Genomic DNA, 20,521 nt, shown 5'->3' with positions numbered 1-20,521 from the left:
TGTATTTACGCCCTTGTTTTCAGGGAAGGGGAAACAAAGGAATGAGAGAAGTGGTCTCTATTTACTTAGTTGAATCAAAATTATGTGCCATGTGTTGGGGTGCCATGAACCATCGAGGAATTTGATTCATCCATCTTTGATTTAAGGGATGTGAGAACAGAGACAGCTTTATAAAGGAACAGAATGCACAACCAGTTTTATTTACACAAGTGGGTTGATGCTTATTAGTTGGGACACTAACTTCTCACACCCCCAATTTGTGATGAATGTTCAGACATGTTTTGACATTTTTGTCTCGCCTTGTGCTTCTTTACCGCATTATAATGAAACTGGTAATAATATGCTTCTATGTGCAGGAGTACCATGAGAATGGCCCCCTGTTCTCCGAGCTCAAGTTCTACCAGAGGGCAGCCAAACCGGAGAGCAGTGAGTAGCACCACCCGTCCAGCGTCCCGGCAGCTCACTGGAGCACGAGTGTGTTTGACTGATGAAGTGGCCGCAGACACAGAGGCTTTGCTGCCTGCAGCACAGTAATTAATAATAAGCCAAAGCAAACATGCACCTCAGTGGCAGTTAGCCCCCCTCTCCGTGCTTGTCTGAGCTCTCCAACGCCTTCGTTTGGAGAGGTGCAAGAGAGAGGAAGCCACTCACACGTAATGATGCCCGGGCCTCCGCTGAGCCCCTGACCACCTGCCAGTCTGGTTGAGCGCCAGTCAGGCCAGCCGCCATCGAGCCCTGAGCCAGGCCCACTGCTTTGTCTGGGGCCTCTGTGTGTGTGTTTGCAGTTGTGTGTTTGTACCCTCAATAGTGTAAGATTGATATTTGTATGCATGCATTATTACACTTACAAGGACAGATTGGAATTCTGGAGAAAACATTTCCCTACTTTTCTTAGAGTTTTGGGGCTTTTATTCAGACTCCTCTTGGAATGTTAGACTGGGGGTCAGTCAAGGTTAGGGAATGATTAGACTCTCAAAGTGTTGGGAGTAACATCAAAAGTTCTTCTAGTTGCCAACCATTCCCTTCAGACTGACTGTCAGAACAACAAAGTGGTCCTTTCTCAATACAGCCATGGTTTTGAGTTCAGTTTAGCTGTTGGTTTGACTCCTGTAATTCAGTTTTTTCCAGACACAGCAGGAGTATAAAAGCAGAAATGTATGAACACGGAATGGCAATTATCCCTCTTCTGATCGTGTTCCAGTGCAAAAATGGAAGAGGAGCAGGAAACTGGACTTCCTGGGCATCCCAACGTACTGGGGATCAGGACTGGCTGAATATAATGAACTCAGGTATTGACAAAGCCAGCACTTGCTGGACAATTCAGTATATTATAAGATGAGAACTGCAATACATGTCTGCTCCCTTTTTGAGTGTAAAAACAACATCATTTTCTCTGCATTTTACAGTGTTACTGTGGGTTTGTTATGCCTTCACGCCAATGATATGACAGCGGCATTATTTTTTCCCATTGTCCGTCTGTCTGTCCGTCCGTCCGTCCGTCCGTCCGTCTGTCCATCCATCTGTCCCATTCTTGTGAACATGATATCTTAAAAACAGCTTGAGCTTTGAGTCAAGGATGAACTGATTTGAATTTGGTTGTCAGATGTCAAAGGTCAAGGTCACTGTGACCTTGCTTGTTGCATTCTTATGAATGCTGTATCTCAAGAATATTTTGAGGGAATTTCTTCAGATTTGGCACAAACCTCTACTTGGACTCAAGAATGAACTGATAAGCATTTTGTGGTAAATGGTCAAAGGTCACTGTGACCTTGCGTCCATCTTATTTTATGAATGTAATATCTCAAGAAGGCCCTGAGGTGTTCCTTAAATGTGGCACAAATGCCCACTTGGACTCTAGAAAGACCTGATTAAAATTTGACCGTCAAAGTCATTGTGACCTCACAAAATATGTTTTTGGCCATAGCTCAAGAATTCATACGCTAATTATGACAAAATTTCACACAAATGTCTTATAGGATAAAACAGTGTAGGGACCCTAACCCTATACCCAAAAGGTCAAAGAACACTTTCTGGTCACTATTTAATGTCATATCTCAGGAACAGAAGGGGATACATTTGGTCAGATACTGAATTGGTGACACTCATCTTGAAACTATGCTGACTGTATAGATCTTGTGTGCTGTCGTGGGGAAGATGTGTGTGAAGCATTCCTGTTTTCACAGACATAAACGGAAACTGAAACTGCAACTTAACAGGTTTGTGGAGGCATTAAACTGCAAAGTAGTAATTCTAGTTTTAAACTGGCATCACTAATCAAATGGACGAAGTTGTTGGAACAGTATTGTTTGGAGAAAATCTCAGTACTTTCAAAGAAATTTCAAGTAAATTCTGGGGTCTGGTGGGATGTATTTCCATCTAACAGTTAATCAAAAATGTTACAAGGGTGGTTTTGCCTTCATAAGAGTGTATTTATCTGCTTTAAACTCTGATTTGAAGGCAGTCACATTCTCAGTCACAGCTGGGTGGGTGAGAGTTAACTTTGAAGGTTAGTTTGTAGTGGTTTGCCTTTGTGTAATTCTTTTGACCACAAGTGAGAATTTTAACCAAAGATCTTCTTATGTGTTGACTCATCCTGTTTCAGGTGAATTATATTTTTGTATTTTTACCTTGGAAGAAGGCTTCAGAATGAGTTCAGGAGTTCAAACTCTAGTTTTTATTTTCTAATAGAGTGGTGCAGGAATGAGTCCTAAAACCCGGAAATGAGTTAGCAATTTAGCCCTCCCAGTTCCCTCATTTCAAAGTCAATGTTTGTTTGTTTTTGTTAGTTGGCTGAAATAAGGTCTGAGGTTAACACAGGATTAAGAGACTTTCACGTTTTGTTCCACCACAAAAAATGTGTCACTAAATAACCCACATGTAAATTTTCAAGCCTTTACATGTCTTAAAAAAGACGGTTGCTAACAAGTGGCTACATGAGATTATAGAGCATCATCACGCGGGACTGTGCTGAGCATGGTTTTACAGCTTTGTTGTTGTGGTGGTGACTTTTAAGTCATGTGACTGTGGTATAGATTGTCTACAGCTTAATATTTGCTATGTACTTATGGCTATTGCATTTATGCTTCAAAAATTATAAGTGGTGTTCTAACTATCTATCCATCCGTCTGTCCGTCAGTCCGTCCGTCCATCCGTCCATTCATCCATCCATCCATCCATCCATCCATCCTGATTGTTTTACTTAATGCTAAACTCTTTTAAAAATATATGTTATAATCGTTTTGACTTTCATCCCTCCATTATCTACAAGGGAAAAGTTGCAGTTTCTGATGACATTCCACCATAGCATTTATTGCATGGTCGTTTAAACTCTCTAATTTCTGGTATGTCTGATTTTAACCTTTTTTGGTTTATTTTGCAGTCAAAAAGCCATCTCCGTGTCAGGAGGTAGGAGATGGGGTTTTATTCAGAATCAGGAAAAAAAAATTGATTTTGACCTCCTGATCTTTTCCTCTCCCACCCAGGTATCGTTTCATGACTATGGACAGACTGGGCAGTGACCTTCAGAAAGTCTGCGAGCGCAACAAAGGTCGACTGAAGAAGGCTACTGTTCTCCAGCTTGGTCAAGAACTGGTAAGATCATTTTCATAGAAAACTTAATGAATTGTTGTATAAAGAAGCAAGGTGGAGTTGGAGCTTAAGGGCCACTTTAACAGATAATGACCTCGCTTTAAGATCTTTAAGAGCTCACACCTCTGACACTGTGCATTCACTTCTGTGTCATTACAGCCTTCTTCTCATTATAATTGTCATTCTTGTTTTTGTGTGTGTTCTCTCTGTTTGGCCTGTGTCAGGTGGATGTACTGGAATATATTCATGAGAACGAGTATGTCCATGCAGACATTAAAGCTGCCAACCTCATGTTGGGTTTCAGAGACCCTGAACAGGTTAGTCCACTGTAGATCACTAATTGTCCTGTATGTATTATTATTCATCTGGCCAGCAATGAGAGGCTCAGAAAGTTCCCAATCCCAAACACTCACATATTATACTATTTTTAATGGATTGATGGAACTGACACCTGCATTTCACTAAAATCATATTTTATGATTTAATTGTAACAAATTAAATTGATGGAATTGTTAGCATAGCAGTGTGCTCTTGTCTAACACACTTTATACACACTTTATGTATATGATGCAGTGTGTGTGTGTGTGTGTCCTGTAGGTCTACCTAGCAGACTACGGACTGTCCTACAGATACTGTCCCGATGGAGTCCACAAAGAATACAAGGAAAACCCCAAGAAGGGCCACAACGGAACCATCGAGTACACCAGCATTGATGCTCACAAAGGACTTGGTAAGCCTTCCAGTTCGAACGCAGATAAACACATGAGGAAAAAAAGCCAGCCATAAAGCAAAAAATTCACCTAAAACTGTTAACGTATGCTCAGGGAATCTGTCAGCTGGTATATGAAGCCATGTGACTTGTAAACGTTGCACATATACATTTGTTACACACAGAATATGCCACATTGCAGAAGATAAGGATGCTCTACCTTAAGTTTCACTGTGACATTGAGTTCAGGCTGGGGTTGGCAGTATTATTTTGGCGTCATTGGGCAAAAAACAACATTGAGTATCTTATAATTTAAGTGGCCTGAAATTTTTTTTTTCTGGTTTCTGTGCCTTTTCTCAGCTCTGTTCTAAGGCTTTTGAAAAGCTAGGCTGTGATGGGAGACATTGGTCAATCACAGGTTGTTTCAGAGAGAGGGCGTTGCTATTGGCTGTTCTACAAGTGCAGGTGTGTGTGCACATCCCTTCAGATGGTGAAAGCTAGATGCAGTGAATCCTGCAGAAAAAGTTGCTATGTCAGCATTGGCAACAGCTACCTAAACTTCAAAGCAACCCAAAACAGGAAGACTGGCTAATCAAAAAAGGGTCACTAAAAGAGTTTGACAGTAAATGCAATAAAACACATGTCGCCAAACCGTCTCACAGATGGAGAGAAAATGTTGCTAATAGTTTTGCCTTCTGTTAACCGGAGCCAAAGCTCACGGCTGCAGCTTAAGTTCATGTTCCATTTTAAAAGGATACCTGCCACAAAGCAATTCATTCACAGCACGACTACACTGTAAAACATTTGGGACAAAGTCCTTAGTCCTCTTTAAGTGCAAAATTTCCCGTTAAAGTTCAGCCAAATTAAACATGAAACTTAAGCAGTCTGAGTAAGCCAACTCAAGAAGGTTACTTCCAAAGTGACAATCTTGTCTCCAAATTTCATCTTGTGTTTTTTTCCTTGGCGGTGTTTTCTTGCTGACTTGGAGTGGATATGTCCTTGTAGGTGAATTGCCAGGACACCACCAGCAATAAACCTACACACAACCACCAGGACAAAGATACCCATTGATACTGTATGTCTTTTTCAGAGTCCTGATTTTACTTCTAGTGATTTTGGTATTAAGAGTGTGTGGGAAGAATCACAGGTATTCACAGTTCCCAGTATTTAGGTATTTTACAGTATCTATATTAACCCTGCCGTAAGCTCCGTCCTTTTAGTTGGCAGGTTTTGTTTGTCAATACATGTAAAAGAGTCTCGTCTCTCCGCCCCGCCGCCCTCTGCCTCTCTCGGCTGATATTGGGAACACATTAACTGGCAAATTGCCTACATGCTCCCTCTCTTCATTGACCATCGATTCCCCATCTGCGGCCCCTGCTGAATTCCCCAGTACCGTCTCTGTTTAACAATTCCCTAATTAGCTGAAGTCATAACCTGCATCGTGTATTCATCCCCCATTAATTAAGGGCTTTGATGTTTGGTTAGAGGGAGGCCCGAGCCACAGATAACCTCTATGAGCTCCACACCGACCAACTCCACTACCCTCCAGTTCGATATTGTGAGTTAGCATGGCTCGGACTGCCTAATCGCTGTGGTAGTGTTTCTATCAACATGATCAATAAGTAAAAGAGGGGCAGAAAATGTCTTGTCAGCAGTAAATATCAAATGGAAGCCATGTCAATTTTAATATGATTTTAAAAGAGTGGGAGAAAGGTGAGCTGTGAAAATTGTGATACACCTTTTTGCTACTTTACATGAAAGAACATAAAGTAAAAGTAAGCATCTGTCTTTCTACCAAGTGCTTTAATTGGAGATATAACAATGCTGCAAGCTTGACAGAGTTAATCATTGTTTTAAACACAGATCCATTCCTGTAGTACACCAGTCCTTCAAAGAATTCAACAAACTTCTAGCTATGGGAAGAAAACACTAAAATATTTATCTTTCTGGGCCTATATTCACAAAGATTCTCAGAGTCCGCTCAGAGAGCTCCTAACTTAGCCTAAAAATTCCTAGCAAGGAATCTTAGCTTAAGAGTGATTCAGGAAGTTTCTGAGAACAACTCTGAGCAAGGAGGGGACAGAAACTTTTATCTTAGTGAGGAGGTGTGGTTGACCCCGTTGCTAGGTATGACGCAGTCTTCTTAAAGCTGTGATTGGTTGTTACAAAAAAAAAAGCACTCCTAGTAATGAATGGACAGTGAAATGAACCGATCATAGAACTTAGACTGTAGGCTATTAAGAAATGTGTAATCATGAAAATAATTTTATGTCATGATGATGAAACTCAGCAAAATTAAATTAATTGTTACACAGCTTCCAAATGTTTGAATGTAGGCTATCTCATTCACATGCTGATTATTATAGCCTATTGATTTGCTTATTGTTATGTTTACTCGCCATGCTGGTAATTTTACTAGGCTACTTAATCTATTTGATATTAATGGTAGACGCAGACTCAGCTGTCAGCAATTACTGTGATTGTTGGCCTCCTTGTAAAAAGCGGTTTGATTTGGGAGAATGACCAATGAAATGGACAAAAAAGAATGAGAAAGCCAAACTGGACAGAAGAGCAGTGCCTGCTGTTTGTGCAGCTCGTGGAGGAGAACAAGGAGTTTTAAGAGGGAAATTTGGTCCCGGGATCACGGCACAAAGGAAGAGGCAGACTTGGGAGCGCGTTGCCCGACAAATCAATGCGTCATTCCCTCTCCTTTCACGCACAAGCAATGAACGGGCGTTATTGTGTTACTACGCTGGGTGGGAAAAGTAAGTTAATCCCTGATGAGGTCAACCACAAACATTATCCCTGCGCTATCAAGCTGGTAGCGTCTTATTAAATCACTGTCGTTCTATATACGGAGAATATCTCTCCTTCCTCTCTGTCTTTCCGCCATCTTCTCTGTTTAAGACACTCTTAGGCTTCTTAAAAGTCCTCCTCCCTCCTCTTAACAGTTTTTCACCTTAGGAGCTCTCTTAAGGCCTAAGATGCTTTGTGAATAACTTTTATCTTACCAAGGGAAAATTCTAAGAAAAATCTTAGAATTCTAGGAATTCTAAGATTTTTCTTAGAATGACATCACTAAGAGCTACTTTTAGTCTTAGGATTCTTTGTGAATACCGGCCCTGGATATTAGAAAAATTTAGACTTTTCCTCTATAACCCCATTTGAATTTCTTTCCCAACTTTCCCAACTTTTATGGCATTAAAATTAAGGTATTTGTATAAGTTCACAGACAATTTTTGCCAATCACCATTATTAGCTTAAACCCTTGGCACTTGCTTTTATTGCACGTATGTAACGGGTTGTTGTCAACCTGAGTGATGTCCACTTCACCTGTGTCTCCTCTCCTGTGTGTCTACACTTAACCCCACTGTACAAAAATGGAGCCAGAATGGTGATGTCATTTGAAGTCAGAGGCCATGTAGTGGTGATCTCCGGCGGTGTTGAGTTCCCGCCCAAACACCTGTCTGACCAATCGTGAGCAGCGTCATCGATGGCAAGTTCACCGATTGGCATACTGTCGATCATGATGTCAAAAACCATTTCTATAGCATCAAACTAATTCAAACCAAACCTAAAAATATGAACACTTGAACAAACATCAGTGTGGTAAGAACCACTGAAAATGACAGAAACCATCTTTAGGAGAACTTTATTTGACTTTTACTTTAGGTTTATAGTTTGGCTCATGTCCCATCCACTAACGTAGAAAGGGTGGGGTTTGTGAGCTGTACTGCAGCCAGCCAACACATGGTGATTGTGAAGTTTTAGCTTGAGTTCTGGAATGCTGTCATGCCGGTCATATTTATATACAGTCTATGGTGTGGACGAGCAAAGCCCCGCCCTCAGTTAAATACAGAGAAGAGGATTTTCTTCAGCTGGCAGGGACTGAAAGGGTCTGGTTTGCTATAGTAGTATTATCAAGTTAAATGACCATCACCACTAATAACAACCTACTTGCTGTTGTATGGCATTTCCAGTAAATATCACAACATAAAATCTGTTGTGTTTTAAAAGCACAAATGTAGAAAGACAGCAAGTAGCATACTCAACCCACTTCTTACGTGAATATGTCTCCAGTCTAATCCCGAGCACAAAGCTGGTAAGTACAGTAAGTGCATATTAAAGGGTTTCTGTGTGGTCGGAGGGTGTTCGATGTAGTATGATAACCTGACGCTCACTTGCTGTCAGAACACACACAAAATATACACATTTGAATAGTAATTTCAGCATTTCATTAGTATAAACTAATGTATCAACTCCCGAATTTCATTCCAACAGCCTTACAGGATATTGTCATCTTTGAGTGTTTTCAACTGCGCATAGAGATTATGACCGAGGACCAGACCCTTATCTGCCCCTCTATGACCTGATAGCACCAATCCCCACAAAGATGTTGACAGGTTGCCATGGTGAGGTTTGGTGATGCAGCTGGTGAATGGCAGGCCTTTGAACCTTGAGCTAAACGGTGTAATTACCACCATTCGGTGGGCGTCCATCGGACAGAAGACGACAGGACTGTGAAGCAGAAGGGTTAAGAGTGTGACACTACAGCATGCTTTAGGGAATCTGAATAACAATAAGAGATAATTAACAACAACACAATTGCCGCCGCCTCACCTCCCTGTCTAAAGCATGTAGAGAACGTGTAAGGTGCGTGTGTGTGTACGTGTGTGTACTTATGGGGGTGTTATGTATTTATGTATTGTGCGTCTCTCAAGCATGTCCAGACTGCCTCTGAGAGCTGTTTATGTGAACACACGTGCATATCTCTTTGCACTGTCCTGGGTCTTTCCTCATATGAGGGTGAAATGCATTAAATCCAGAAGAGCAGACACACAAAACACTATTATGAGCTTTGATAACGTGCTCAGAGCACGCACAGAGGGCAGCAACGCTTAATGTAGTCGTTGATCTTTTTAATTGTTAATCTATTACGGCACTCCGGGAGTTGCACCGCTTTTTCCAGTGTCAGTATCACATGTATTTTTCATCTTTATTCTCCTTTAACGGGCTCTCAGTAGCAATGAAGTGTTGTGCAATTATTTACAACAATAGGAAGCCACATTGTAACACTGGCTTAATGCACACTTTACACCCACAAGGGCAAACACACCCAACTCTTATTATCAGAGTTGTTGAGATGTAGTGTAACTAACAATGGCGGTGTCATATTTAAACCTGACGGACTGCTGATAGTTCAGTCAAGTAGTTTTATTACTGACTTTATAGTCTGTGCAGTTTAAGACACCCTCAACCTAAATTCCATATTCTGACTACACACTGTTTTTGTCTGTAGAAATAATCACTGAACAGATTAGTCAGATTAAGTATTCAGCAGGTGTGTTTACATGTAGCCTAATATTCCACTAATAATCACAACAATAGCCCAGTCAAATTAAAAATGCCTCATGTAACCACATTGAGATTATAACCACAGATTGGAAAGAATTTTTGGGTTGGAAGGTGGGGTATAAACCTTTGATAAATTGTTCAGTTGGATAATATTAGTGCCTAATAGGGATGCACCACATATTCGGTAACCGAATATATTCGGCCGAATATTGCAAAAAAACACACATTTGGTATTCGGTGGAATAAGTTAAAAGCAAGGCCAAATAATAGTGGCGTGTTTTGATAACACAATCAAACAGCATGCCTTGACGGGCGGAGTAAAATGTCGGCAGTGTGGCGATCCGTCCATTAACGCACTCGCATTTGCGACTAAAAATAGTTTTGAGCGAGCAAAATAGGCTTAAATAATTCAGCACGCTGTGTGAGCAGCCTACAGATTTCAACCAGCAGCAGAAACAAAAGGCAAATCCCATTGGTTGTGGGTTGAACGGGGGGTCACAGACACAGACAGTAATGCATTCCTGTCAATTACGGCAGCCATTGGCTTACCCGGCGACTGAGAAGTCGGCTCCAATAATGTCCTCTTCTTGGCGTGTGAACTGCCCAGAAGTACCTGAACAGCTGAGCCAGCCGAACACAGGTATGTGACGTGTCAGAGGAGAAACGAGCCGTTAACGGCCCACAAACCTCACCGCACTTTAGGGACTGTTCTTTACTTATGAAGGGACTGTCAGGGGAGGAGGGTGGCTGGTTGATTCTTATTTTATTTATTTATTTTATTTTGATCCCCCCTATGTTCATCACTCATTGATGCTGTTTTTGAAGTATGAATAAGTCAATAAGTAATTTATTCCATTGAAATATCATTGATGTATTATAGAAAAGTGATTTATCTTTTCATAAATGACAAAAGGCACATCTGCCTCATTTTTGCTGTGGTATCGTGATACTACTCAGAACCACGATATTTTCATTGGTATCGTACAGTGGGTCCCAATTTTGGTACCGTGACACCACTAATCTGGAGGGGGTTCATCTGCAAAAACTAATAAAAAACTAAACAACGATATTCAGTATTCGGTACTCGGTATTCGGCCAAGCGCTTAATATTATTCGGCTTTGGCTTCGGCCACAAATTTTCATTTCGGTGCATCCCTAGTGTCTAATAACCATGTAAATGCTTAATCTGATTGTTTATCTCTGGTTGGAATAAATATAGTTTTTCTGTTTGCCTCGCATGGGGTTAACAGGAAGTTAAGTTGCTGGTGTGTGTGCCATATACAACTTGCCGCAATGGATGTTTCTACAAGACCCCCACTGCTGATTTTTTTGCTAGTACCTCATTCTCATGTGAGTGCTCTGATAAATAAATGTATTATTTTCTTTTGAAACGGTGGCCTTATTGGAAGCCGTACACAAGATGCGTCTTTAACGGCTTGGAAAAGCCAACTTTCGAGAGCGTGGCAGCAAGTTGCGTCTGAGGTTGCTAACCTTATGGGCCCGAATGACGCATTGTGCGTCCAAATTCACACCTGTTCTTCTCTATTGATTTTCTCTGCGACTGTGCGTCATAGCGAGAAGTCACGCATATCACGTGAAACAGCAAAATTGTAGCTTTCCGACAAGACCAAGCACTTGTCGGTAGTCCGATGTTTTCACAGCGAAAAAAAAGATAAATTTACACTAAAATGATGAATAACAGAGCTTTCATACAGCTTTGCACACACATTACTCTTGGATGGATTACTCGCGAATGCAGGGTGGCACAGAAATGCCACGCATATCACATGAAAGCGCAGGACTAGAGCTTTCATGTGATACCACACACATTGTGCTGTCATCCCATCATGCTATAAATACAGATTAATTGTCTACAAAATGAAAACCTGATGAATTTCTTTACAATCCATTATACGGATCTTGTTGTCAGTCACTTCATATAGTGAGGAATATCGTATCTTACCACGTCTTAGGCTTGCGTGTGTTTCTCCCTGTCTATCCACATTTGTAGTCCGGCTTTCAAGATGCAAATATCTCCATATTGTCCAGCTGACACTCCATCAAACTTTGTATGACAAGACCAGCGCACTTCACCTTTGCGCACCCAGACAGCTGCAGCCTAATTATACATGCTGACAGGGCCGTAGTCACCATATACATTTGTCTGTCTCTATGTGTCAGCCCTGCGATAGTCTGGTGACCTGTCCAGGGTGTACCCTGCCTCTCGCCCAATGTCAGCTGGGATAGGCTCCAGCCCCCCCGCGACCCTCAAGAGGATGAAGCGGTTAGAAGATGGATGAATGGATATCTATGGATGAAAGGAAAGACATCTGTTGGCTGTGATTAGTTGGTCCTCATCACATGACGTGTGTGACATGTGATGACCTGTGTTTCAGACTCAATTTATCTCACACCCTGAAAAGTAGGCTCTCAGGAACACGTGCACACAGCGACGACATTGCTCTGCCGATTGAATGCGCCTGCTGGGCGTTTACTTTGAAAGCAATGAATTTGAAGGCGCAAAAAAACATGGCATTTGTACGGCCCCTGATGTGACCTCTAGCTCACCAAGTAGAGTGTGCGCCCCCTATGGGCTAAGTGGTGTTGGTTTGAATCCGACAAGCAGCCCTACTCTGCAACTGCATTCTCCAGCTGTTCTACCATAAAGGAAATACAAAAACTAAATTAATTATTTAAAAAAAGAAACAGCAGCTTAATGTGACGTTGTTGCTGCAGGCTAAACCGTGGAATCACTGGACATAATTATTGTCTACTGCTACCATTAGCATTGGCCTACACATAAGACTTTAAGGAAACAACAGTAAATTGTAGCGTCTGCATGTGAGATGTTTAGGGGACATCTGTAATTTGTAGCTTCAGAAAATATCTAGGGTTACACTTACTTTACATACTACTAAAATGTATAAACAGATGGAACCGCTCCTCTTTTAACACTTTATGTATTGAATGAATTGAATTTTCTCAATCCAGCAGATTTGGTCCTTCACAGCAAGCAGAACCACTTTTCACAAGTCAAAAGGTTACATTCTAATTAAATGCTCTGGGGGCACGTAAACGCAAATTTTATTGGATCACTTTATTTAGTATATTTAAACAATTCAGTTTGAATCTCTCCTCAGAATGATTTCAATCGGATTGAAGAAATGCTGTCCATGTAGCTGCAGCTGTAGATTTATATTGTGGCCTGAACACATGGCAGACCACATGTTTGACCCTGACCAGTAATGAATTTGATTAATGACACATTGCAAACCTTTATTAATTGAAAACAAAAATCTCCTTAGAAACTACACATTGGTTCCCACCCTCAAAGTTGGGTTGTTTTAAGGTTTCTGATGCCAGCATGTAAGGACATTAGCTAACATCACTCTTCTCAAGGGCCCTTTCAGTGTCAACATCCAGTCTTTAACCACCCTTTCCATTCTGATCATCCTCATTGATTGTTGAGCCTCCCTGCTGGGTCCAAGCAGTTTAGTGTTCCCAGCTAACCTCAGAGTTTTTTATTCAGGCACATCTCAACATTTATGTCCTTGAAGTGGTTTCCTTTCATCATGCACTCTCCTTAGCAACACATCCCTGTCTTAATATTTTGTCCTCATGTCAAAGATCCCAGCTATGATGACCAGGTTAAAAAAAAAAAAGTTGTAACACCTATAACACCAATGTGCTTTTGTGTAATCAGATTACTGCCCACCCATTCCATGTAATCTGGTCCTGTATAGCAGTGACCACGCTTCCTCTTTAGACCAGCCCGGTGGCTGGGGAGGATCAATGCTGGCCGTGGCTCAGGGAGGAGATTTCTCCCCTCTGATGGAGCCAGTCGATAGGTAATTTCTCTGGAGACGTGTGGCGGCCGTTACAGTATTGAGCTGCTAAAACTCCCTGGGCTCGACCCCTCTGGATGGACTTGGTCGACAAGTATTGATAGACCTCACACATTAATGTAGACCCCTGCAATCACACACACTCACAATAAGACGCAAACGCACTCTAGACTTGTCCTTAAACAAGTCTTAGTATATGGGAAATCATGCTGGTATCATACATACAATTTTCATGTCTATATGAAATTCCCCAATATTAAATTCTGTTGTTCCACCTGCCCTTCTGATCAAATCCCTGCAGTGCTGAAGTGTTTTTGGTTATGATCTGTGGAAAGCCTTTGTACCCTTAGGAGACATTTACAGTGCAGACACACAGCTGATTACAGTGCTCTTAATAATTAAATTCCTAGGTGTAAAGCATGTTTTGAGCACAGTGGTTCTTCAGAGTGCTGTTAAATTCAATTTAGATGAATAAAGAATGAAGAATTTGTCACTGCTTTACTCACATTTATTGCACATAGCAAGAAAAACAGCAGAAACAGCAGTGACTCAAACCAAAGTCTGCCAAATAGCGGATTTAAAATAGGATTAAAAGAGTATTGCACTCCTGTAATATTGTTGGATTCATGATGAGGGGGGAATGAAAAAAATAAAAGTATCGTTATCAATGCAGCAGAGATATTGTTGGATTTTCTTAAAACCATTAAACAAAATTTACTTTAAGGAAAAACTGAATATTTATTCTTAAATGGTCCTTTAGTACAACCAAACACTGAACAATACATTTTTTAGGTGATCAAAATGTTACACTTAACTATTATGAACATAAAACACACTGAAATAGCAACAGCTACAACTATGCCTATACTCAGTGAATCTGGGTTATGCCCTGGTTACATTACCTTTTTGGAACTTCCACATTGGCTTTATTTTCCAGCCCTGTAGGTTGTCACTTGTTCAAAACTTGGTTTAGCCATTACCCACAATGCATCACAACTACCGATTGTTAAGTGGAAGATTCAGGCAGGTAATGCTTATAAATAGCCTTGATCCTCTAGCCTCAAGTCAGAGATGAGGAGCAGGTTACACAGGTCTGGTTACTCACTTCTTTGCAACTCCACACCCACAGACAGAAAAGGTTTTATAGAGCTACAAATATGTATGCTAGTAGTACTACCCAGTACCTGTGAACAGTGTATCAGTGTAGTTCCCTTTGGAATCACGCTAGGGATGGCATTGTTGGTTGGTTGGTCTGTTATGGCCAGTATACACTGTGCGATTTTGGGCTGTCCCAGACGAAAGATGACCATTGTGGGAGAAACATGGCGATATCTTTGGTCATGGCTCTAAAATGGTGGTCTTACGTCGCACTGTGAGACAGGTTCAAGGACTACCTCTTGAAGCTCATCGAGAGAATGCCAAGAGTGTGCAAAGCAGTAATCAGAGCAAAGGGTGGCTATTTTGAAGAAACTAGAATATAAAACATGTTTTCAGTTATTTCACCTTTTTTTGTTAAGTACATAACTCCACATGTGTTCATTCATAGTCATAGTACTTCAGTGAGAATCTACAATGTAAATAGTCATGAAAATAAAGAAAACGCATTGAATGAAAAGGTGTGTCCAAACTTTTGGCCTGTACTGTACGTTGTAACTTGCGATTCAGTAGTAAACGGCCATCGTACAGTCTGCACACATCAAACTTGATGTCGTACCAAAGTTTATTAGATCCACGTCTCATAGTATGTCATGCAGTAGTCTTATAAGATTGCTAAAATTGCACAATGTATAGAGGTCATTAGTTGTGGATGAATCCTACTCACTTTGGTGACGCTGTGACTTTTCCCCTAGCACCACCATAAATAGTTAATAGTTTTGGATCAGAGTGAAATGTCATGCCACTATTCGATGGACTGCCACTGTCATGTCTCCCTCAGGATGAACAGTGAGAAAGCTGGCGATTCCATAACATTTCTTCTATCATCAGGTCAAAATTTAACCTTCAAATCTAATACCATTCCTATCTGCCCCAGTTGTGCTTCGTGTTTAGTGCTAATTAGAAAATGTAAGCTTGCTAACACGCAACATATTGTAAACATGAGAAACATTAGCTGCTAAAATTTGGCTGTTAACATTGTCAGCATTAAACAGCTAAAATATCAACCACTACTCCTAATACATTTACTTCACCACAACTGCTAATCATCAAAAGTAAACTTTGTATCTCAGCTTTTATGTATCTTACAATTTGATCACAGAGCTCCTAGCATGGCTTGAGTCTTGCTTATTGATACAGAATTAGAGGGTTTTTTTTGTTGTTGTTGTTTTTTTTTTTTAATCTTCCAAGTTTGAACATAAAAATGGCCTCAGGTTGTGACCATTAGAGCAGGTTGTCTGTATGTATCAGGCTCACACACAAGTACGAAAGGAGTCAACAACACACCATTGTTGATTTCTGTAATGTGGTAGTAATTTGGTCTCAGACATTTCTATGTTTTACACTCAGTAAACAACCAGTGGCTGTAGCTCAAGAGACAGAGCAGGTCACCCACTAATTGGAAGATCAGCAGTTCAACCCCCAGCTCCTTCAGTCCCCATGTCGAAGAATCCTTGGCCAAGATAATGAACCCCAAATTATGAATGTAGCAGGTGACACCTTGTGCCACCAATATGTGAAGGGGTGAATGTGATTCGTAGTCATGCACTTTGAGTGGTTGGAAGACTAGATAGGTGCTATGCAAGTGCAAATCAATTTACTAAGTCCATTACCAGACAGTGTCAGGATCATGTCAAAAGCCACAGGTGTCTGGTTTCATAAAATCGGCCACTGTAATAAGAAATAATTGTAAATGTCATTTAGAGAATTCCAAAGTGCTTTTTGTGTTTGTGGAGAGGGAACCATAATCATCCTCTAGTTATTCTACAGTACGTAATATCATTGGCAGTGTGTTTCATCTGAATCCATGCAAACAAACTGTAAATGAAGTTTTCATCTTCATCGGTCTCCATCTAAGGCCAAACAAAAATGTCTCATTGACAGGAGAAACAGTTTAAGAGATGATTGAGTATCTGTGCTGCACGGTTCTTGATTTATTCATGAATCACAAATCTGCTACACCTTTCCAGTACTGTAAATGGTACTTGTGTCCAACCTTGACTGCTCTGGGGAAAGATCCATGGTTTGAAAATATTATATAGCAACTCTTTGTAATAAGAGTGAAACTGCTAGCGAATTTGGTACTGCTGCTTTTTTATTTTGTCTTTTTAAAAGTATTCTCTTGGTCTGAAGGGGAGAAAAAAAAAGCTTTCACGCACTGAAACTTGTGATGGAGTCGGGTGATTTATGACTGAAAGAATATGAATGGCAGCTGAGTATTAGATACGATTATGAGATAGATAGTACTACTTTTTCTGACCACCTTATCTTCCTGTCTCTTTATAGCTCCATCTAGACGTGGTGACCTTCAGATTTTGGGTTTTTGTCTTCTTCACTGGTTATGTGGGTCTCTGCCTTGGGACAGAGTTCTCAAGAACCCAACTCAGGTCCAGGAGGCCAAGGCCAGGTAGGTAATCACTTGTATTCTTACTACAGCAGAAACCTATAGGGATAGTTTGGATCTTTTGAAGTGGGGTTGTATGAGGTGCTTGTGCAAAGTCAGTGTATTACGTACAATTTCGGGTGGCACAGTACCAGTTTGGAAAAGCAGGCAGGAGTACCGCCACACAAGCAAAGCAGTGTACTGCTGTGGATGGGAACAGCAGCAAAATGTATTTTAGCCACTTAAAAAAAAATCTGTTCAATGGTACACTATGTTAAGAGTATTTTCACCACTTAACCTGACTGCAGACAGGCCTTTCTGACTGGTAAACTGTCAACAGCTTCACTTCCTCATCTGTGCTCTCATCAAAGCCACCAGACTCCCATTGACAAAAAAAGTATTCTAGCTTGCATAACTTGGAAGTTGCTGGTCTACAGCTGTCTCAGTCAAATAATTTGTTTGTGTTATTTTTTTTTTTTACTTTGGCGAATCCAAACCAAACATGTCAAATGATAAAGTCACACAATACCACAAACTAACTGACTGAAGCAGCAGTTGTTTTTTGGCAGTCCTCTGCTGTGTTCTATAGTGTAAGATAAAGGTTGACCAATTAATCGTTTTGCCCAATCTTAATTGGCGGATCTTGGCTCTGATAGTGGCCAACGGCTGGGCAGCCTCCACCAATCAGGCGGGGTCGCACATCACCAATTGGAGCAAAGAGAGGAGAGAGAAAGCAGGTCCCTTCTGCTTTGTAACTGTGTCTAGTGTATTGCAGCTGCAGCATCCTTGACTAAGTGAATGCTGCCACTCCCTGTTTCAGATTAAAAGCCCTCATTGCAATTTAAAAGCCCTCCAGGATTTCATACGTGGTCCAGCTATATACTGGGTTCTGACTTAAACTTATTTTGCTCTGTTTTCAAATCAAATAAATTGAAATTAAAAGCCCTCGTTTCAAATTAAAAGCACGCCAGCATTTAATACATGGTCCAGCCATATACAGTGTACTAGGCTCCGACTTACTGTGCATTCCAACACCCATACTACTACTACTACTACTACTACTACTATATACTAGTACTAGTATACTATACTGCTATATAGTATGCCAGAAAAAGATTTACTATGTCCCACTACATAGTGTGTCAAATGCAGTATACCAAAAATACCTGGATGTTCTGTTACATCCACTCAGATTTTGTAGTATGCAAGCCAGCATGCCTTTCCAGCCTTTCTGACCCACAATCCTCTGCGCAGTGAAAGATCTGTCAAATCTACGGTCAGGTGTCTCACTTATGGATGACAGTGCTTTCAAGTGACAGATGACCAGTTGATTAGTAATGATAGGAATAGTAATTGCTTATTTGAATAAAACAATCATAAATATAACCAACAACAAAAGGGTATAAGTATTAAATAACAATGACAGAGAAATGTACAGCTCATGTAATATAACTATTGTGAATATAATATGTTAGTACCTCTGAAATGGTTGACTATTGAGTTGAATTGGATTTCTGTTTACTGCAGTGACATTGATGAATTAAGAAATTTGAGTTATTTGATTCTGCTTGATCTAATTAGAATTAGGAATGAATATAACGACCTTTAATTAATCAACTTGATTTGTGGTGTTTTCTGTTCTTTTGTAGTGTAGAAGTAAGCAGTCGGGTTATTTTACTTTTACTTCACTTTAAATAAATTTGACAGGTGAGGATTTTTGTGTCCGCCTGTCTGGCGCCCAACAATTTCTTAGGTTTCTACGCTACAAGCTCAAAAAATAAATATGGGTCCCACCTAGATTTTTTACGGTTAGTTTGATGTTCAGTTCCAGATTCATATATTTATTTAGCTATTTATCCCTGACTGTGATATTCAGTGATCAGACTTATTTTTTCACTTAGATATCTATTACTTTGACTTAAATGTTTATTTTCAACAGTGATCTAGTTTCTAATGAAGTCCAAAGTTTTGAATGTAAAATATTTTTTTTGTTGTTAGTTGTGCTATAAAATACTTGGTGAAACTTAACATCAATTTTAGAGACTGTTGAGAGATGTTGATTTCATATAATTCTTCAAATCTGATTTGTAATGTTGTATTGAAATGAAAGTTGTTCATAGTAGTTTGCTCTCTACCACATTATAGGTACACTTGCGATGGTACAACGTACTAGAATTGCAATGCTCTAATACTAATAAATACAACATATAAATGTACTGGTTATCACTGTTTTTTATGGTTTGCTTTGACTTGGATTCATCTTGTTCTCCTGCTGTGTTCTTCCCACCTTACTATCTACCCCTGACTTGCATCTCTCATAATGTTTCTCTCCTCACTGTTTTATCTCCACTTACTCCTCCCTCAGACTGATGGATAATCTGCCAGGCTCAGTCCAGCAGCTGTCAGTAAGCGGAGCCAGCACAGGTAAGCCTGGGCCACAGGACATCATTTACACCTCTTACATTATACTGAAAATTTGGAAATAAGACGACAAGCCTGGGGAGCAGCAGAGACGAATCTCTGTGTCTAATCGTCTGCTTTTTTAAGGGAGATCCAGAGTAAAAATCAGAGCCAAGACTAATTCAGGTAGAGGGGCTGACATGCACAGGGCATATGGGTAGCAGCTGTTGTAACAACACTATTACTGTATGCATAGACAAAATGTTTAAAAGGTTTCCAGTCAAAAAAGGAATCTCATGTCTCATTTCTCATGTTTTCCATCAGCTAATTTGCAGCTGAAACTCAGACAAGAGACAAGCCACAATTCAGATCATATAGATCACACCGCAAAGGGTACAGAACTTTTAAAAGCAAAGTGAGTAATACTTTGTCGATGGTTATACTGTGCCCTCAACTTTCTCTACTGTTTGGATGGATGAAACTCAACCCTGACTAAAGTTATTTTCACAATTTAGGGGCACCACTACGTGCTTTAATGACAGGAAATTTATCTTCAACATATCAAATTACACATCAAACAAGAGCAGCAAGCCTTGGTGCAATTAGATAATTCTATCTTAGTTTAAAAATTTTCATCTGCCAAACACAAAAAGCAGTACACAAAGTCATACAACTGTAGTTACAGCAAGGTAAGGTTAGACCATATCTATGACAGTAGTTTGGTAGCATTAATGATGTTTGGAGAAGCTGTCAGTGTTTTTACATGTGAGAGTCACCACCTCTAGGTTTAAGGCCATGGTTCTCTGCCTCTGTCTCAGGGTCTTGTTCACGAGTGAGGGTAGAATGGAGCATAAGATAGATCAGTGGTTTGGCGTGGCGTCCTCAGTGATGCGGGCGCTGTGCCAGGCCGTCATGGTGAAGAGAGAGCTGAGCCAGAGAGCAAAGCTTTCAATTTTCTGTTCCATCTACAACCAGCCCTCACCTATGGTCATGAGCTCTGGGTAATGACCGAAATGAGTTTCCTATTAAGGGTGTCTGGGTTCAGCCTTAGAGATAAAATGAGGAGCTCGGACATCCGGAGAGAGC

General features: G+C 40.5%; 1 protein-coding gene across 2 annotated transcripts in view; it reads left to right on the top strand.

Annotated features, from left to right (window-relative positions):
* The window catches only part of vrk2 (VRK serine/threonine kinase 2), a 40,045-nt gene that overhangs the window by 11,134 nt on the left and 8,390 nt on the right, over positions 1 to 20,521 (top strand). For both annotated transcript variants that reach the window (XM_049600625.1, XM_049600624.1), the window contains exons 4-10: positions 357 to 426; positions 1,202 to 1,289; positions 3,483 to 3,591; positions 3,813 to 3,905; positions 4,186 to 4,318; positions 16,939 to 17,059; positions 19,401 to 19,459. In XM_049600625.1, the coding sequence (XP_049456582.1) occupies positions 357 to 426; positions 1,202 to 1,289; positions 3,483 to 3,591; positions 3,813 to 3,905; positions 4,186 to 4,318; positions 16,939 to 17,059; positions 19,401 to 19,459 (673 nt within the window). The remainder of the gene's footprint in view (positions 1 to 356; positions 427 to 1,201; positions 1,290 to 3,482; positions 3,592 to 3,812; positions 3,906 to 4,185; positions 4,319 to 16,938; positions 17,060 to 19,400; positions 19,460 to 20,521) is intronic.

This window comes from Epinephelus fuscoguttatus, linkage group LG16, assembly GCF_011397635.1.
Source record: "Epinephelus fuscoguttatus linkage group LG16, E.fuscoguttatus.final_Chr_v1".
Lineage (NCBI taxonomy): Eukaryota > Metazoa > Chordata > Actinopteri > Perciformes > Serranidae > Epinephelus > Epinephelus fuscoguttatus.
This window is presented reverse-complemented; position numbering and strand designations above follow the sequence as displayed.